Source organism: Solea solea, chromosome 13 (genome assembly GCF_958295425.1).
Source record: "Solea solea chromosome 13, fSolSol10.1, whole genome shotgun sequence".
NCBI classification, from domain to species: Eukaryota; Metazoa; Chordata; class Actinopteri; order Pleuronectiformes; family Soleidae; genus Solea; species Solea solea.
Genome location: NC_081146.1, coordinates 26,312,675 through 26,329,451, shown reverse-complemented (window position 1 = coordinate 26,329,451; position 16,777 = coordinate 26,312,675). Strand labels below are relative to the sequence as shown.

At 41.3% G+C, this 16,777-nt stretch overlaps 1 protein-coding gene across 2 annotated transcripts; it reads right to left on the bottom strand.

Moving 5' to 3' along the window:
- Positions 1–432: 432 nt before the first annotated feature.
- septin7b (septin 7b) lies at positions 433–15,719 on the bottom strand. 2 transcript variants are annotated; one of them, XM_058648336.1, is made up of 14 exons: positions 15,675–15,719; positions 13,909–14,011; positions 11,819–11,925; positions 11,206–11,306; positions 10,340–10,474; positions 5,656–5,773; positions 5,030–5,122; positions 4,855–4,951; positions 3,954–4,005; positions 3,731–3,859; positions 3,307–3,327; positions 1,963–2,098; positions 1,470–1,612; positions 433–1,224 (listed from the first exon to the last, which is right to left on the bottom strand). In XM_058648336.1, the coding sequence occupies exons 1-14, from the start codon at positions 15,702–15,704 to the stop codon at positions 1,185–1,187; spliced, it is 1,305 nt and encodes a 434-aa protein (XP_058504319.1). In that variant the 5' UTR covers positions 15,705–15,719; the 3' UTR covers positions 433–1,184. The 2 variants fall into 2 exon arrangements, with proteins under 2 accessions (XP_058504319.1, XP_058504320.1); XM_058648337.1 differs by lacking the exon at positions 3,307–3,327.
- Between the last annotated feature and the right edge of the window lie 1,058 nt (positions 15,720–16,777).

Below are 16,777 nucleotides of genomic sequence, written 5' to 3'. Positions count from 1 at the left end.
TCACAGGTTTATTAGAAGTGACTTTTTACACAATACAAATGAAAAATAAAATTAAAATTAAAAATACACACGAGAGGGAGTTCATACATGTGAAGCCAAAGGTTTCCACTCTTCATCTGTTTACCACACAGTGACCACAAAATCCAACTTGTCACTATTTTTATGTTAAAGTTAGTTTTTTTAAATGTTTATTTTTCCCAAAACAGCAGGGGGCGCTGCTGTTTAGTGAACATACAAAACAAGTTATTACTTCAGCACATACACATATATATATATATATATACATATATGTATATATATGAAGTAAAGTGAATTCTAACAATTAACTTAATGAGATTATAAATGTGGTCCATGGTTTGGTGGATTTCAGAGAAACAAGATTAAAGATTATATTTAAGGGGAAAAACAAAAAAAAGTTTTTCTGCGTTCTTAAAAAAAACAATTAAAAAAGGTCAGAGGTGCGTTTGATTTTTATTGTTTTATTTATTCATTGTCCCGTTTTTCTGTTGTTGACACCATTTGTATAGTTTGGGGTAAACAGTTAACCAGGTTTACCAGGTTCTTACTCTAACACACAATGACTTCACATCCTTTATTCTTTTCTTTTTCACCCTGTAAACAAATGTCCTTTGATTGTGCGACAGTCAGATGTGAATCATTTGTTTGTTTCACTGATTTTGTCAATAAAACTTTACATGTCAGTCATTTAAAAGCAGCGAGGAGTGGGGGGGGCGGGGACAGTATTCAGTTAAAAACAACAACAATAATAATAATAATAACATCAATAATAATATAATAATAATTAAAACAATAATATGAGTTTGGCATATTTGCTAAAATGGGATTATTTGACTCAGTTATTAAGGTAAACAACATTCTTTCATGATGATGAGTCCAGAGGCAGCAAGGGGGCGGGGCCTCCGTGGTGGCTGTTAGTATGCAGGCCCCGCCCCTTCCTCACATACCGAGTAATTACTCCCAACTACTCCATCTAGTGGTTGGGAGCAGGAGCACAGCTGTGCTGACAGAGTTCAGAGGAGGAAGAGAATGTCACACACACACCTGTGTGTGTGTGCGTGCGTGTGTGTGTGCGTGCGTGTGTGTGTGTGCGTGTGTGTGTGTCCTGACCGGCAAACGTTGGCAAATGAAAAGTATCTGGCTCGTGTTGGTCCTGCCGACTCTCTCTAAAAGATCTTGCCTTTCTTTTTGTTCTTCTCCAGAGTCCTGAAGTAGGAGGAGGAGAGGAAAACACCATTTCACCTCTTTAGTTTATGAAATTACAAAACAATGGTGACAGAACACCTTAAAACAACCACAGTGGAGCACAGAATAATAAATAAAAGAGAAAAGCTCACATGAGGCAGTAAAACATACAAAAAACTCTAAAACACGTCAGATAAAAACCAAAATAAAAATAACGTCAACCACACAAACACACAGACACAGATGAAAGTGGGTGTGGCTTGTACCTGGAGGCCTCCATTCTCTGCTGCTCCTGGCGCTGCTGGACCTCCCAGTTTGCTCTCTCGTCCTCAAACACACGTCTCTTCTCCTCCAGCTCTTTGTGCTGAGCCTCCAGGTTCTTCTTCATCTGCTCGTGACGACGCTGCAGCTGCAGGGACACCACAGGGACAGAGGGGGCAGTGTTGCATCAGACATGACAATGAATACTTACTGATACCTAAATTAAAAACTCAAGTATCTACTGATAACTATCTCAAAAACAGACGTCATACTTCTATAAAAACACTCAAATCTTATCTTTATCAAAAACTGACACTAAATATAGAAATACACACGTGTTCACGGTGAGATTCAAACTAACTGTGTACACACAAACTGCTCTTATCTGAGATCTGGTTTTAGGTCTAACCACACACGTTCATACAAACATGAAGTGCTGAGAGGAAGGAAGGAGCTCAGTGTGTGTGTGTGTGTGTGTGTGTGTGTGTGTGTGTTTACCTCTGCTTCAGAGTCTCTGAGCTTCTGCACCTTTTCCTTGACTTTCATCTCAAACACCTGCTCCATCTCCATCTCCATCTTCTTCATCTTTGCCACGTGTTCTCGCCTCTCCTCCTCCATCTGAGCCAGAGGACTCCTGCGCACACACACACACACACACGCGCGCGCGCACACACACACACACACAGACACGAAATCATTTAAAATCATTTAAAAATCTTTGACACAACATTTCAACCCCGAAGAAAAAACAGACAGCTGGAGTTCAGGAGGAAAAAAGAGGTCTGAAGGGTGAGGAACGCCAGGATCCAACAAGGCTGGATAAACAACGAGGACCCAAACCACGAGAATCATGAGAGAGAATCAAGTGTTAGTGTGGAAAAAAAATGTTAGTAAAGCTCAACAGGACAGTTTATCACAGTGGAAGTGTGAAGAAAAAAAGCCATGCCAAGAATTTAAAGCTGCAGTCTGCAGGATTATTATATCGTGATAATATCGTATTGTGACTTAAATCTCGTGATAATATCGTATCGTGATTATATCGTATCGTGACTTCAATATCGTGATTATATCGTATCGTGACTTAAATCTCGTGATAATATCGTATCGTGATTATATCGTATCGTGACTTAAATATCGTGATTATATCGTATCGTGACTTACATATCGGGATGATATCGTATCGTGATTATATCGTATCGTGACTTAAATATCGTGATTATATCGTATCGTGACTTAAATATCGTGATGATATCGTATTGTGACTTAAATATCGTGATTATACTGATCGTGACTTAAATATCGTGATGATATCATATTGTGACTTAAATATCGTGATGATACCGTATTGTGGTGTCTCTGTCGTTTCCCACCTGGACTTAAAAACCTTGAAAAGGCTTGACTTTTCGTGTTTGTGTTTTCATGGTTTGAAAAGTGCAAAAATTGAAAAGAGTTGTGTGCTTAAAATGCGATCTTTGAGTGGAAAAGTGTGCACACACGCCCTCTATTTTCTGCTGTACGCACGTTTGATAAATGAGGTGTTTATAGTCAGACATTTAACATTAGTTTTTAGGTTTCTCTGCAGTTTATGGTCTGTGTTACTGGTCCAAAAAGAGGTTTTGGAGGTAAAGCTGTCAAAAGGCGTGGAAAATAATTCACAGTTTTTCACCAGTGTTCTTGGAAACATGTAGCACACACACGCACACACACACACACACACACACACAGAGAGAGGGAGGATGATGATGAAGAGGAAAACTTAAGAGGGAAGAGAGGAACAACCCAAACACAGCCAAGGAGGACGGGTGAAGAGATCTTAAAGTGAAAAAAAATATGACCACTTACATTCCTTCAACTGTGTCATGTCTATAAAAAACCACACAAACACACACACACACACACACACACACACACACACACACACACACGCACAACCACACACACACACACACACACACACACACACACACACACACGGCATGCAATGATGAGGTCATGCACTAAAAATAAACACAGCCTATTAGTCTTGTTCTGTGACTCAAACTGCTCCAGGAGATCGGCAAAAATAACAACGTAAGTGAAAATGATGAACGTGTGAATGGTTAGCCGTGTGATAGCATTAGCTGTGTGTTAGCATTAGCAGCGTGACGCAACATCAGAGCCATGATTTACATTTTTACTTCAGGAACGAGACCGAAACACGAGTGGACAGTAATAATCTCTAATCTTCATCTGTGTCTCTGTGGTGTTGTGTTGGATTAGGACTTACTTGGTGCACAGTTGACCTTTGACCCTGTTGTTGTCCACTCCGTTGTAGGTGACGGCGGCCAGTTTCCTGCTGCGGTAGTTTTCATAGTGGACGTTGTTCGTCACGTCCTTCAGGTCCTGCATGTGAGTTCTGAAAGAAGAAAAAAACACAGAAAAATGAGGAATACACAACATCTGAGACGCCAGCATATACACACAATGAGAAATGAGTGATTTTGTGTAACCTGATGAGCATGTCCCTGAGGATGGTGAAGTCACAGTGGTCACTGTTTTCAACTGGGAGGGAAAAAAACAACCACACGTTAGTCACAGAGAAGTCGCCCGGTTCAAACCTTTAAAAACAACAAGTCTTTTACTAAATGAGTGAGTGCACACAGCATTCTGAAAGACAGGTAAAGCTGCCAGAGAGAGAGGAAGGTTTGTTTTCCTGTTTCCACCTTCTCCAAGGTCAAATTCAGGCAATTTTCAACCACTCTAAAGTTTATTTTTAATGTTTTTCAAGCACCCGGCAGCTGTGGTAAATTAATATGAATATACACATACTCAAAATGATTATTTTGCTCTTTCGATCGATTTCAGCGAATGAGTTATTTTTGGGACAGAAACACGGTCGAGTATTTCAAGTAATTTTAAGCACTTTATCAAAAATTCAAACCCTTTTCAAACCATGAAAACAAAACTTTAAAAAAGTAACTCAGCAACAACTTTTGACAACTTTTGACAACTTTTTGACATTACTTTGAACTTGAGGGTTGGGGAGTTCAAATTCCAACCTTAAAAACCTGTTTGAGGTTCAAATTTACAGCCTTGAAGTACATCTGTCACATCTTAAGTTATTCCTGCGAGGCCCAGTGGGGGGTGCTGTGATCACAGCTTGGCCTTAAAAAGCAAAGTAGTGAACAAATCTGCAGACTCTGCTTTTAGCGTACAGCTCTGGTTAAGCTACATGAGAGTACTGCGGCCAAGTCTCGCGAGATCTCGTGAACATTGATTTTTCGATTTTCGCAGCTCATGAAACATCGTTGGTCTGACGTTCTCGTCGTTTCAGAGTGTGTTTGATTCCAGTTTTCGGGAAAATAATTTCTTATACCCTTTGGTTCCGTGTTTCATAAAATACACTCCTACCTTCTGCTACTCCCCACGGATACTGTCTCCCTCGGACTCTCTTTCCGTTGGCCTCGATGATGGTGTTGCTTCCTACGACAGCCAGTGGCAACTTGTCCTGGTAAAAAACAACCATATATTGTTTTAAATTGATCCAAATTGTTGTTTGACGTGTGGATCCAGGAGACGACGTTACCTTGATCTTCTTCACCAGCCTGTTCTCCTCTTCGTCGTCCGTCTCGGGAAACTCGTAGATCTTGATTTTGTGTTCTTGGATTTCCCGCATGATCTGGTGAAGAACAGGAGGAGAAAACAGCGACTGAGTGAAAGCCCCCAAAAATACACAGCTGATACACATCATTCTAGTCAATGTGTCAAAGGTTGTGAATGTGTGCGTAACGTCTGTGTGTCGCAGCACTTCAACTCAGCACGAGTGGGAGCAGAAGTAAGAAAATAAAAGATCGCAAGTTGACACCACATCATATTTGACTGAACTACATCACAGAAAGAATCCTTGTAAACCCAGCGTGCTCCTGCTTCGTGCTCCTGTCGGAGGAGAAACAAGAAAACCTAGCCTAGCAGAATCTGCCGACAGGAAATAGCTAAAATACAACAAGAGCAACCTCAGTTTTGTGTTAAATCAGGAAAAATCATTCCGGCTTTGATGTAGAATCCTTAAAAATGCATGAATTTGCTCTTGTGCGATTAATATTCACATTAACAGTGGAACAGAAAGTTAGGGAAACACTGTCGTAGCAGTGACCACAGTAGGAAAAGAAAACATAAATACATGTTTGTTTCTGCAGCTGTGGAATCACTGACCTGCTTCTTGAACTGTTGACATTCCTCTGGGGTGAGCGTGTCTGCTTTGGCGATCAGTGGGATGACATTGACTTTCTCATGCAACCGCTTCATGAACTCAATGTCCAGAGGTTTCAGTCTGTGGAGAGACAAAGTTAGTCATTAACACACTTCATTAACACAGTCATAGCATTACTCAGTTTCCATTACATTACATTACATGTCATTTAGCAGACGCTTTTATCCAAAGTGACTTACAGTGCATTTAAACATTTGGGTACAAATAAGGGCTAGAAGTAAGTAAGAGCTTCAAGTAAGCCAAACGATGAAGTGCTAGTCATAAGTGCGATGTATAAGCTAGTTTTTGTTTTTTTTCGTCGTCGTCGTCGTCTTAGTCGAGGTGGAGTCGGAAGAAATGTGTTTTTAGTCGGTGGCAGAAGATGTGGAGGCTTTCCGCTGTCCGGATGTCGATGGGGAGCTCGTTCCACCATTTACGAGCTAGGACAGTGAACAGTCCCGAGTTCTGTAAATGCCTCTGCGATCCTCTCAGTGAGGGGGCAGCAAGCCGGTTTGCCGATGCAGAGCGGAGTGGGCGGGCTGGGGTGTAGGTTTTGATCATGTCCTGGATGTAGGCTGGACCGGATCTGTTTGTAGCATGGAATGCAAGCACTAGAGTCTTGAAGTGGATGCGAGCAGCTACAGGAAGCCAGTGAAGCCAGTGAAGGGAGCGGAGGAGCGGTGTAATGTGGGAGAATTTTGGTAAGTTGAAGACCAGTCAAGCTGCTGCATTCTGGATGAGTTGCAGAGGTCGTATGGCACACGCAGGGAAACCAGCCAGGAGGGAGTTGCAGTAATCCAAGTGTGAGATGACAAGAGCCTGGACCAGAACCTGTGCCGTTTCCCACAGTTATGACACTTCAAACCATGGTTTTTAAAAATTTGCCTTGAAGAAGGTATGCAAATTAGTCTGTGTGGTCCCTCGCCTACCACTGGAGCAGATGGGCGGAGTCTCAGGTGGACTAGACAGTGATTGGTGTGGACCGGAAGAAGACAAGAGGCCGTCTCCCAGTCCAAAAACAGTTGGTCATTCTGCCTGTGCTCTTGTTTGAGTTTGCTTTGAGTGATACTGAGTTGCATGTCTCTGAACCTCCCACTACATGGAAATTGGGCTTCTTCACTGTAGGCTTGTTTTTACTCTTGTTTAGAGACACTAGGTTTAGCGATGCTGTTCTCCCTGTAATCTTTGGTTTACTTAAAGTAACCCGAGTTCATTTCAAGTGGAGTTTTATTTCTGTATTTGATTAATATGTAACTATGCTCTTTCTTTTGAAGAGTCCTTCTGTTTTGTTTGAGCAGCATCCTCTGCCCTTTTTCTGTTGTTTGCCAGATTATTTTGAGAATTTACCTTCAACTCCATTGTAAAATAAATTATTACATCTGACATCTTGGTTATTTATGTTGCTTCCCTTCTACTCTTCTACACTTCTGCTCCCTTCTTCTAATCCAACAATTGACCTACACGCCCAGAACATCACAAAAAACAGAATAGGAAGTAATAATTAATGAATGACTGTACTCGTCATTGCAGGACTAAAGGGGAGGTTTATTTGTTTGAGGTTTATTTGACCCAGTTCTTCCTCAGACAACAATAATAAACGTAGTAAAAACCACACAGTGCAGAGAAGCATGTGCAGCGCAGCTGAAATCATTTTAACATTTAACCAAAATCATTTTCACTCTCTCGCTCTCTCTGTGTACGACGATATAACAACTGCACGTCCTGTAAAACATCCCTGTGAATCAGACTCTGAGAGGAATGTGTGTGTGTTTGACACGCAGCCAACGAGCCTGGAGGTCGATACACGACAGAAACACGAGCAGCAGCATCAGCATCAGCAGCAGCAGCAGCAGCAGCAGCAGCAGCAGCAGCAGCAGCAGGAGGAACAGAGCTCCTCTGTCTGAACAAAACCTCAACACATCAACTGGTAGTTATTATCTGACCAAGGAGCAACAAGGAAAGCAGTTACACTTTCAATCAGATTAGAAAACACTTAATGAGGATCCCATGAAACTCAATAACAACTAACAGATGATGTAATTGATGTTGTCCACACTCTTAATTGGTTGAGTTACGACATTTGCTGACTGAGGAGGTAAAAAAGAACACAGACAAACGGCAAAACCTGACAAAGCTTTACAACCACGTGAAGAGACGGCGTCCTAAACCACATCAGCAGAGGCCAAACTAAGCCATTTAAAGCACAACTATGCAAGATTTTTAATAGCTTCAGAGTGTGATGTTCACCCTCTCATGAGAGTCATGATAATGGTATATGGTTTGTATTTATATATACAATACAGTTTTGCCATTCACCCATTCACTCGCACTTACATATAGCGCATCTATGTGCAGCACATTTTCTATCACTCATCTTTCATACCCACTCACACGCTGCCGGCACAGCTGTCAGGAGCAACATGGGGTTAAGTGTCTTGCCCAAGGACACATCGGCATCGCTCCACCACTGAGCTACCGTCGTCAGTAATCATGTACACTCGGACTCGGTTGTTGTCTGTCTGACTGTCTGTCTTAGTCAGACCTTTTGCTTGAGTTCGATTAAACTGTGCATGTTTTTTTGCTCTAATCTTTATAAAACTTTATAATAAATATAACGAGTTTAGCCACAGATTGTCAACCACCACCTTTTAGGATTTGACAAACCTGTGTGTGTGTGTGTGTGTGTGTGTGAGTGAGTGAGTGATGCTTTCATGAGTCTCTGTCGTCAAACAGCTGAACACTCACACAGTGTCTCAGTGTCGGCGCTGACTGTGCTGCTGTGTGTCAGCTGGTGTTATGAGGAGACGCTCTCTGTGTGTGTGTGTGTGTGTGTGTGAGAACATATGCTGCACATCCTCAACTGTGAGGACACAGAGGACAAGCTGATACAAACACAATGTCTCATAAGAGGAATTTGACGGTATTATTGGTTGAATATCTTAAAGTCTAGCACATGAGAGCTAGTGAAATTAATGCAGGGTTCACAATGAACCGGCAAATGTCATCACTTCTGTGGGATCTACAATGTGTTGAGCTTGGAGAAGCAGCTTCAAGATGCATTCAAGAAACCTTGTAAATTTGAACACTTGACTAATGGTGTGACTAAAATACATGTAAAACTAGATGGTATTTTAGTCCTAAGATTCAGGGGTTGGCCAAAACGACCCATAGATAGGTTTCAGTTGGTAAAAATATATTCTTTTTTTTTTAAGGTCATGAGTCGAGACTCTGGGGCAAACTCTCACATTATCATAATTCTAAAAGCCATACTGGACGGGCATTTAAATGAGTTACTGAGCTTCTTTCATAGCAGGAAATAACAGCTTGAAGCCTCATTTTTCAATTTTCACGACTCCCACACATTATTCTGCTCTGTAAACATGTGAGCTGTCAGCTGACTGCAGACGCTCTGGAAGCTTCTGAATAAAAGAATAAAACATTCCACACTGTCGTTTCCTTCTTGAAACATTTGGCAAACGACATCATCTGCTGAGCCTTTTACAACCATCTCTGTCTTTATGTCTCCCTCCCTAGAAACCTTATTTTTTCTTTTGCAGTTGGTGGGGGGGGGTTCACTAAATGGTGGACTCCAGTCCAGATCCGGACCCATTCCCATCAATCACTGATATAAACGGTCACATTTTGAGGGATTATTTGTGTTTTATCTGCAGCTTTTCCTGTTTTTATGGCACTGGACGTCCAGGACATGCAGACCAGTTACATGTGCTGTAACATGATGATGACTGATTTATATATATATATAAAAAAATCTTTCTATTCAGACGACAATCTTCCACCACAGTTTCAACAGCACATACCGCAACATCGCAATGTCGCATACACTATGCCACAAATGCAACACTTTTTCTGCTTCGGTTTCAAAGTAAAAGCACTTCCCGTTCCCTTTTATTGTGAAATATTTGCAGGAGCAACAGAGTCCTGGTATTTCTCTGATTACAGAGTAGTATTTACTACTTACATGTATATTATGTCAGAAGAAGAAGAGGATTAAGATGAAGAGTCATAAAGAGAAGATTAAAAAGAAGAGTGAGAAGAAGATTAAGAAGAAGAAGACTCAGAAGCAGTGAGAAAAGTCAGACGATCAAGAAGAGTCAGAAGAAGAACAAAAGAGTTCAAAGGAGTCAGGAGAAGAACATTTAGAAGAAGAGTGAGAAGAGCCAGAAAAAGAAAATCAGGAATAAGAAGAGGCAGAGAAGTCAGAAGAAGAAGAATATTATGAAGAATCAGAAGGAAAAACCAAAGAGTCAGAAGAACCAGAAGATGATAAAGAAGAAGAGGAATTCTGTGAAGGTCATCTTCAGAAGTTAGTTGTGGTCATCAGGACACGCTTGAGTTAATGTGAAATAATAACATCCACACAAACATCACGTGAGGGTCCTGCAGCTCTGAAACTCTTAAGGAAGGAAGTTAATGTCTCATGAGTTGTCTTCACTGGATCTCTCAGACAGCGCTAGGATCTGAACCAGCAACCTTGCACTGCAGTGAATCCACGTCTGATCTCTGAGACCTCCCTTCTGACACTATTCTCGCTCATTTCCTGCCTCTGTTCACTCTTCCTCTGCCAACCTCTACTCGAGCCCGCCGTAAACCTCACTGCTATCCAGCTGCTTTCAGAACAACACTCACCCGTGTCCTGAGGGGGCGATGAAGTACAGGCAGCAGTGGATTCGGCTGTCGGGCATCTGTCGTCGGTTCACCCGTGATTCTGAGTTCAGGTAATCTTCAAACTTGCTGTCTATGTGGTCGATGATTGGCTGCCAGCTGCAAACGACACAATCACAACTTTCTTCACAAAGAACAGAAACCAGGAGAAGTGACTGGTTCACAGCAGACGTGGTTGTTAGGTAGATTAGGGCCGTCAATTCTTACAAGAATTCATTTTGAAAACAATCAACAGCAGAAATTACTGGGACAACTCAACACATCCACAATAACAAACATTACATCACATCACGTTCTCTGTTCTCATGAGTGGGACTTTATCGGTAAGAACTTCCTGTCTACAGTTTTGGACGAATCAGTCTGATGTTTTTGTGATGGGTCAGTACGATTCTATAATGTCACAAAAATAATCATAAAAACTCCCGTCTCTTATAGTCAGCAACAGCAACAAGTCATCGGATATGAACAAAATGTGGTATGTGAATGCAGTCAGACGTGTAAATATCTCAGCGAAATCTTCAGATGTTTGTGTAAGACGGTAAAGTTCTATACAGATCCAGGTCTGTGCTCTCTGAGTGATCATGTGTTTACGCCGCACCTCGTTCCCGGCTCCATGGACTTTCTGCTTCCTGTGCGACTTTAAATGAACAACAGACGCTGTCGTCCAGATGGAAGCATTTAAAATGAAGGGAGAGAGAGTGTGTGAGGGAGAGAGTGTGTGTGTGAGGGAGAGAGGGAGAGAGAGAGAGAGAGGGAGGGAGAGAGAGAGAGAAAAGCCTCTTGTCATTAATAAAGAGAAGAATCAGAGCTGCAGTTGTGGCGATTCCTACCAGTTGCTGTTGTCGACAGCGTCTCCAAACCCCGGGGTGTCGACTATCGTGAGCAGCAGCTGGACGCCGCCTTCCTTTACTAAAACCTTGGCCTGCTCCACCTGAGGGCGGGACAGAGGAGAGAGGACGTGTCGCTGTGAGAACAAAGCCTCTGATTCACAACAACAGCACGTGACGGAAAAATCATTATCTCTGTGAACTGACAGCAGCGTGTGGCGACACGTCCACTCACACGCCAGCGTTTAGCTTCAATATGCAGGTAAACCAGAACAAACCCAGGTGTCTGGAGAGAACCATGAGGTCAGACACAAAAACCAGCAGCACTGATCAGGGAATCGTTGCATCCACAGCAGGGTTATAGCTCCAGATTATTTTCATAATCTGATTAATCTGTTGATTAATTACTTTTTTGGTCCAGAAAATGTAGTGTTTCTCTTGTTTTTGTCCACAATTTCTTTGTTTTATGGAGCAAAGAAACCAGAAAATATTCACTGATTCTTGATGTTAACGACATATAAACGGATTATTCTAAAGCCACAAACGACTCTATTTTAATCTTAAAGCCATTACACACACACACACAAACGTATTTTCGCTGCGCTGTGAAACCCACCTGCACAGTCTTTTTGATTCGATGTGAAGGTCCAGGATATTCTGCAGAGTACAGGTCTGTGAGGAACAGAGAGTTGATCAACGTGGACTTACCCAGCCCTGATTCACCTGAAACACACAGAGAAAATACAGTTTGTTTGTATGTTTATGCACAAATCAAACAAAATTAGCATAAAGAGGCTGAAGCACCGAGTGAAAATCTACAGGAAGTTTCCCTCATTTGCATTTGAGCGAAACAAAGCCTAGTGTTGACCTTCAAAGGTCAAATGTGTGTGTGTGTTGGGTGGACGAGACTTGACATTAAGTCCAGGACATTAATCCATTTAGGCAACAGTTAAAAAGGCTCAAAAGAAGCAACAACACGGACAATTTGTGCCATTGTGAGCCCGGTTTCCAAGTTCCCAGTGAAAAGGATCATTAGTGGAAATGAGCACTGGCACAGCCTGTGGTGGCTCACGGCCACCAGAGGAGCTTGTGCTGGGATGTTTATTTGTTTATCTGGTGAAAAAATATCTCTCTGACTGAAAAACGTGATACTAAACACTAAGGATGCAAGATGTTGGACATTTTCCCGATATAGAAAGAGCTTGGGACGATAATCAATACAGATTCTGTTATTTATACTTTTTTCCCTGCGCCAAACAGCAGAGATCGTTCTACAATGGAGAATAAAGTCGTAACATTCAGAGAATAGAATAGAATCTGAGTAAAGCAAAATCTCAGAGGATCAGATGCAACCTGTGTCAGGATGAGGAGCGCGGCGCTATGTTGTGGTTTACTTCATCGTTTGCACCAGGACTGTGAAGAGATTGTAAAAGAAGCGCAGTCTGTTTGGAAGAAAGATTCACACAAATATAACATATAATGACCCTGTCAGAGAACTCATGATACGATTCTGATTCCAATACTTCGGTTCCATTAAAAATCTATTTCTGATTCAAAATGGACTCTGCTGCTAACGTGAGGGTCTGCTCGGCTGGTGCTGTGCAGCATGAAATCACAGCGTATACAAGATCAGGAGGCTTTTATATTTGGGAAAAAGGCAACGTAAACACCAGCCAATCCAAGAAAATCATTTACATTTGAAAGTGAAGTCTTTGTTTTCTACCAGCTCTTTACAAATGAAACAGACTCTGCCAATCAAAGCTGAAGCAACGTCATTCTTGGACGTTTGGAATCGATTTAGAATCTTTGACGATAAGAATCACAATTTTGTTGAGACAAAATGTTTTTACTCTTTCCTCCACAGTTGTCACATGTTTCTCAGACAGGATTTCCTGTCATATATAATAATAATAATAATGTGTAAAGAGGAGAAAGTCAATATGGCAAAACTGCTGCTGTGGTTCTGGAAAGACGTGTCAGTCACTGGTTTGGTCTTCCTCCATCTGTCATCCACACACGCGCACACACGTCGCACACACGTCGCACAGCGGGAACATGTGGACTCACAGCTCGTTGCTGAGTATCGTGTGTGTGTGTGTGTGTTATTTACATCATTCATTTTCTCGAAGAATCCAGCTATTGTTTGGTCCACTGTCGGATCAGTGTTTCCCAGACTTCAAAAGAGAAGTTCCTATTTTGTCCACAAACACAAAACGATTCAGCTTTAATGATTTCTTTGGTCGATGGAGCAAAGAAACCAGAAAATATTCATGTTTAAGAAGCTGAGAATTCCACAGAGAAGCTGGATTTAATGGTTAAAATAAAAGTCTGTACCAGGCTGTAAAGAAGAGTGTCTGCTGTAAGACTCAACAACGAGAGATACACACGACAGGAAATGGTTTTGACCCGGAGAGACATTTTTCCCTCCAAACACAGACCAATCAGCCACGGAGGAAGTTGGCTCAGAGTCAACCGCCACATCCAAGCAAGTTTCAAACAATGTCTGCTCCTCTGATTCGCTGTCTTTCTGTTTCTCCTGCGAGACAAACGTCCAGACCCCCAACATCCAACGTTTGTTCATTTCCAGTTAGAGCAAAAAAACCCACACCGGTCCACTCCTCTCTGACTCAGCAGTAAATACTATTGTACACTTCTACAGTCACAAAATAAGAGATGAAAAACAGCAGAGCAGCGTGTGACTCTTACCCACGACCATCAGCGTGAACTCAAAGCCCCTCTTCACAGACTTCCTGTACACTTGGTTGGGGAGGCTTGCAAAGCCCACGTATCCTTCCAGATTCTTTTGTAACTGTAGTAACAAAAAACATGAAAATAAGAGAAAGAGAGGATTAGAAACATCACGTTGCAACCAAACATAGCTAAAAATAGAGCAGTGTTTAACACACTTCGCTCACAGTCTCCAAACCACATCTAAACCTCATGCTCGTTATAGTCCAGAGAATTTTCCCACATAGTTTGACACCTTCACGTTTGTGTGTGTGAGAGTAAAGCCCCATTTAAATCTCTTCTTTTTTTTCAAATTCCATTTTATTTTTTCTTCAATTATGCTTTTTAATCAGCAAAATAGTAAAATAGTCAACTTCCTGTTGAGTTGAGGCCATGGTTACGTGGACTTTTCTGTTTGTCTTGGTCTATAACATATTCCCATCAGGTTTCATCAAATTCGGGGGGGCGCTATAGAGCCCTTGAGCAATGCCCGGGTCAGTGAACTATGCCAATGTTGCATTTTTGCCAGACCCGACCTCCATGCAAAGTTTTTATGCTCGTTAACCTCTTCAAAATTGGCCGTAAAGACACGGATAGAATAATAATCTGAAGGATTAACAATAAACTTCTTGCACGGGAGACATTTCAGCTGCTGACATTCGCGGCTCGGGCTCTAAAAAAACATTAAAAAAGGTTCCAGAGTGGGAAAATCTCAAAACGCCATCCTTGTGATTTCTACTCTGACTTCTTTGGGAAACGATGAAGACGCTCATCTTTATCATCGTCATCATCATCGTTGTCTTCTCAGTCTTCTCACTGTACGTTCACTTGCTCTTTCTTTACGGGAAAAACGGTTCTTTTTGCAAAACAATTAAAAGCTATAAGAGGTGGAAACACCCAGAACAACTGGGTTCTCACGTCTCCATGTTATGAGTTTGGAGTTTTACACAAAGAGTCAAACGTCTGCAGTGAGAACCAAATCAGTCTGTTTGATTATGGACTGTCTGAGGTATTACATTTTTATTTTCCCTATGTGTTTACTGTAACTGCTGCATCTGTTCATTTATAGGTTTTACAGGTTTAAATGATCAAACAGCGTTCGTATGAAGGCAAAACCCGAGTGTACTCAATTCATTTGTTGCACTTGTTTTTAGGGCTGCAACAATTCATCAATTATCTCATTTTTACTAAATTCGATGAATCAAATCCGATTGTGTTTCTGTGATTTTTCAGCTCATTAAATGTGAATGTTTTCTGGTTTCTTTGCTGCACAAACAAAGAAATCATTAAAAACTGAATCATTTTGGTTTCAGGACAAAAACAAGACATTTGAGAACATCATTGTTTCCAGGTTTGAGAAAACACTGACATTTTTCACACATTTTCTGGACCAAACAATTCCTTGATTAATTAGTTGCAATCCTACTTGTGTTACATCAATTTTAATGATTGATTTTGCAACTACAATTTAAATTTGTTACATTTTTGTGTCTTAACTTATTTTCACACAAAAAAGAAGAAAAAGAAAGGTCTTAATTTGACTTAATTCTGTTAACAAACAAATCCTACATTTAAGTATAAAAGATGATTTATATTGAATGACTGTTCAAACTGAACTGTGTCGGATGGATAAACGCATGGTGACAGTAAAGTTTTCGACTGTATTGAGGCTTGTGAATAAAACGTGATGATGCAGCACTGTAACGCTGAACGTGACAAAGAGAGAAAAACACTTTCATACTTACAGCTGTTTTGCGCAGACCAATGTGATGCATTTCCAGAAGCAACAGGAATAGTTTCCAGGGTCAAAGAAAGTGAACGAGGGGAAAAAAAAACAAGAGAAGACGACAGAGAGTCAATGTCAGGAGATCAGATAAGAAAAAAAACCAGAATCTGTTTCCCAAGCTGTGGCGCCTGAGGCCAGAGGATTCATGATCTTCACCACTGTCACACACACACACGTTGGCCAGTGAGATGCATAATTTTCCTCTCCACTTGCTCCTTTAAGGTCAGAAGCACCATAAAGTAAAAACCCATTCATCCTGACAGCTTTTTCTTTTGGCCTGTGGCGAGGAGACGATTTGTGGAGCGTCTTCTTCTTCTTCTTCTTCTTCTGCCGACCAACAGCAGCCCACGTGTCTTCTGTGTGACACTGTGACGATTAAACTCAGCGTCCTACAGCCTGAGCAACAAAGTTAGGACTATGTTCACATGACTATGGACTTCACTTGTAATTAACAGTGCAGATCTTTGCACTGTTAATTACAAGGTTTGGGAAACACTGTTCCATGTTTTCTGACATTTTATGGATCAAACACAGACTCAATTAATTATTAATTGATTGAGGACATTATCGTCAGATTAACGGGGGTTATGAAAATAATCAATAGTCTGAACAAAGCCTGTGATTGAATCTGATTTGCCTGCAGGACGTGCAGTTTAAACTCAGCCCTACAGCTTTAGTTCACGAATCAATGTTTGTAAATCACCTCACGGGCAAAGTGAGGACAGAAAAATGTTAAAAAGTTTCCCTTCTGGTAATGTCTGACATCTCTGTTACAGGAAGTGGTGGAAGGTGAAGGAATACTGCAGCTGTTGGTTTTTAAAAAAAATGCTCTCATCAAAACTCTTGGAGGTCAATGTGTGAAGATAATGAACTTCAAAAATAACAAAATGTGAGTTGCAAGACCAAGTATAATCCAGACAGATTAAATCTCCTCTTCATAGCAGCACCTCACCAACCGTGAGAGAACTTCCTGCTTTGTTTTTTTTTGACTGTCTGACCTAGATGTTCCAATAACTGCACTTTAATCACATTATTGATCACACACTCAGGTCGCTGTGATCC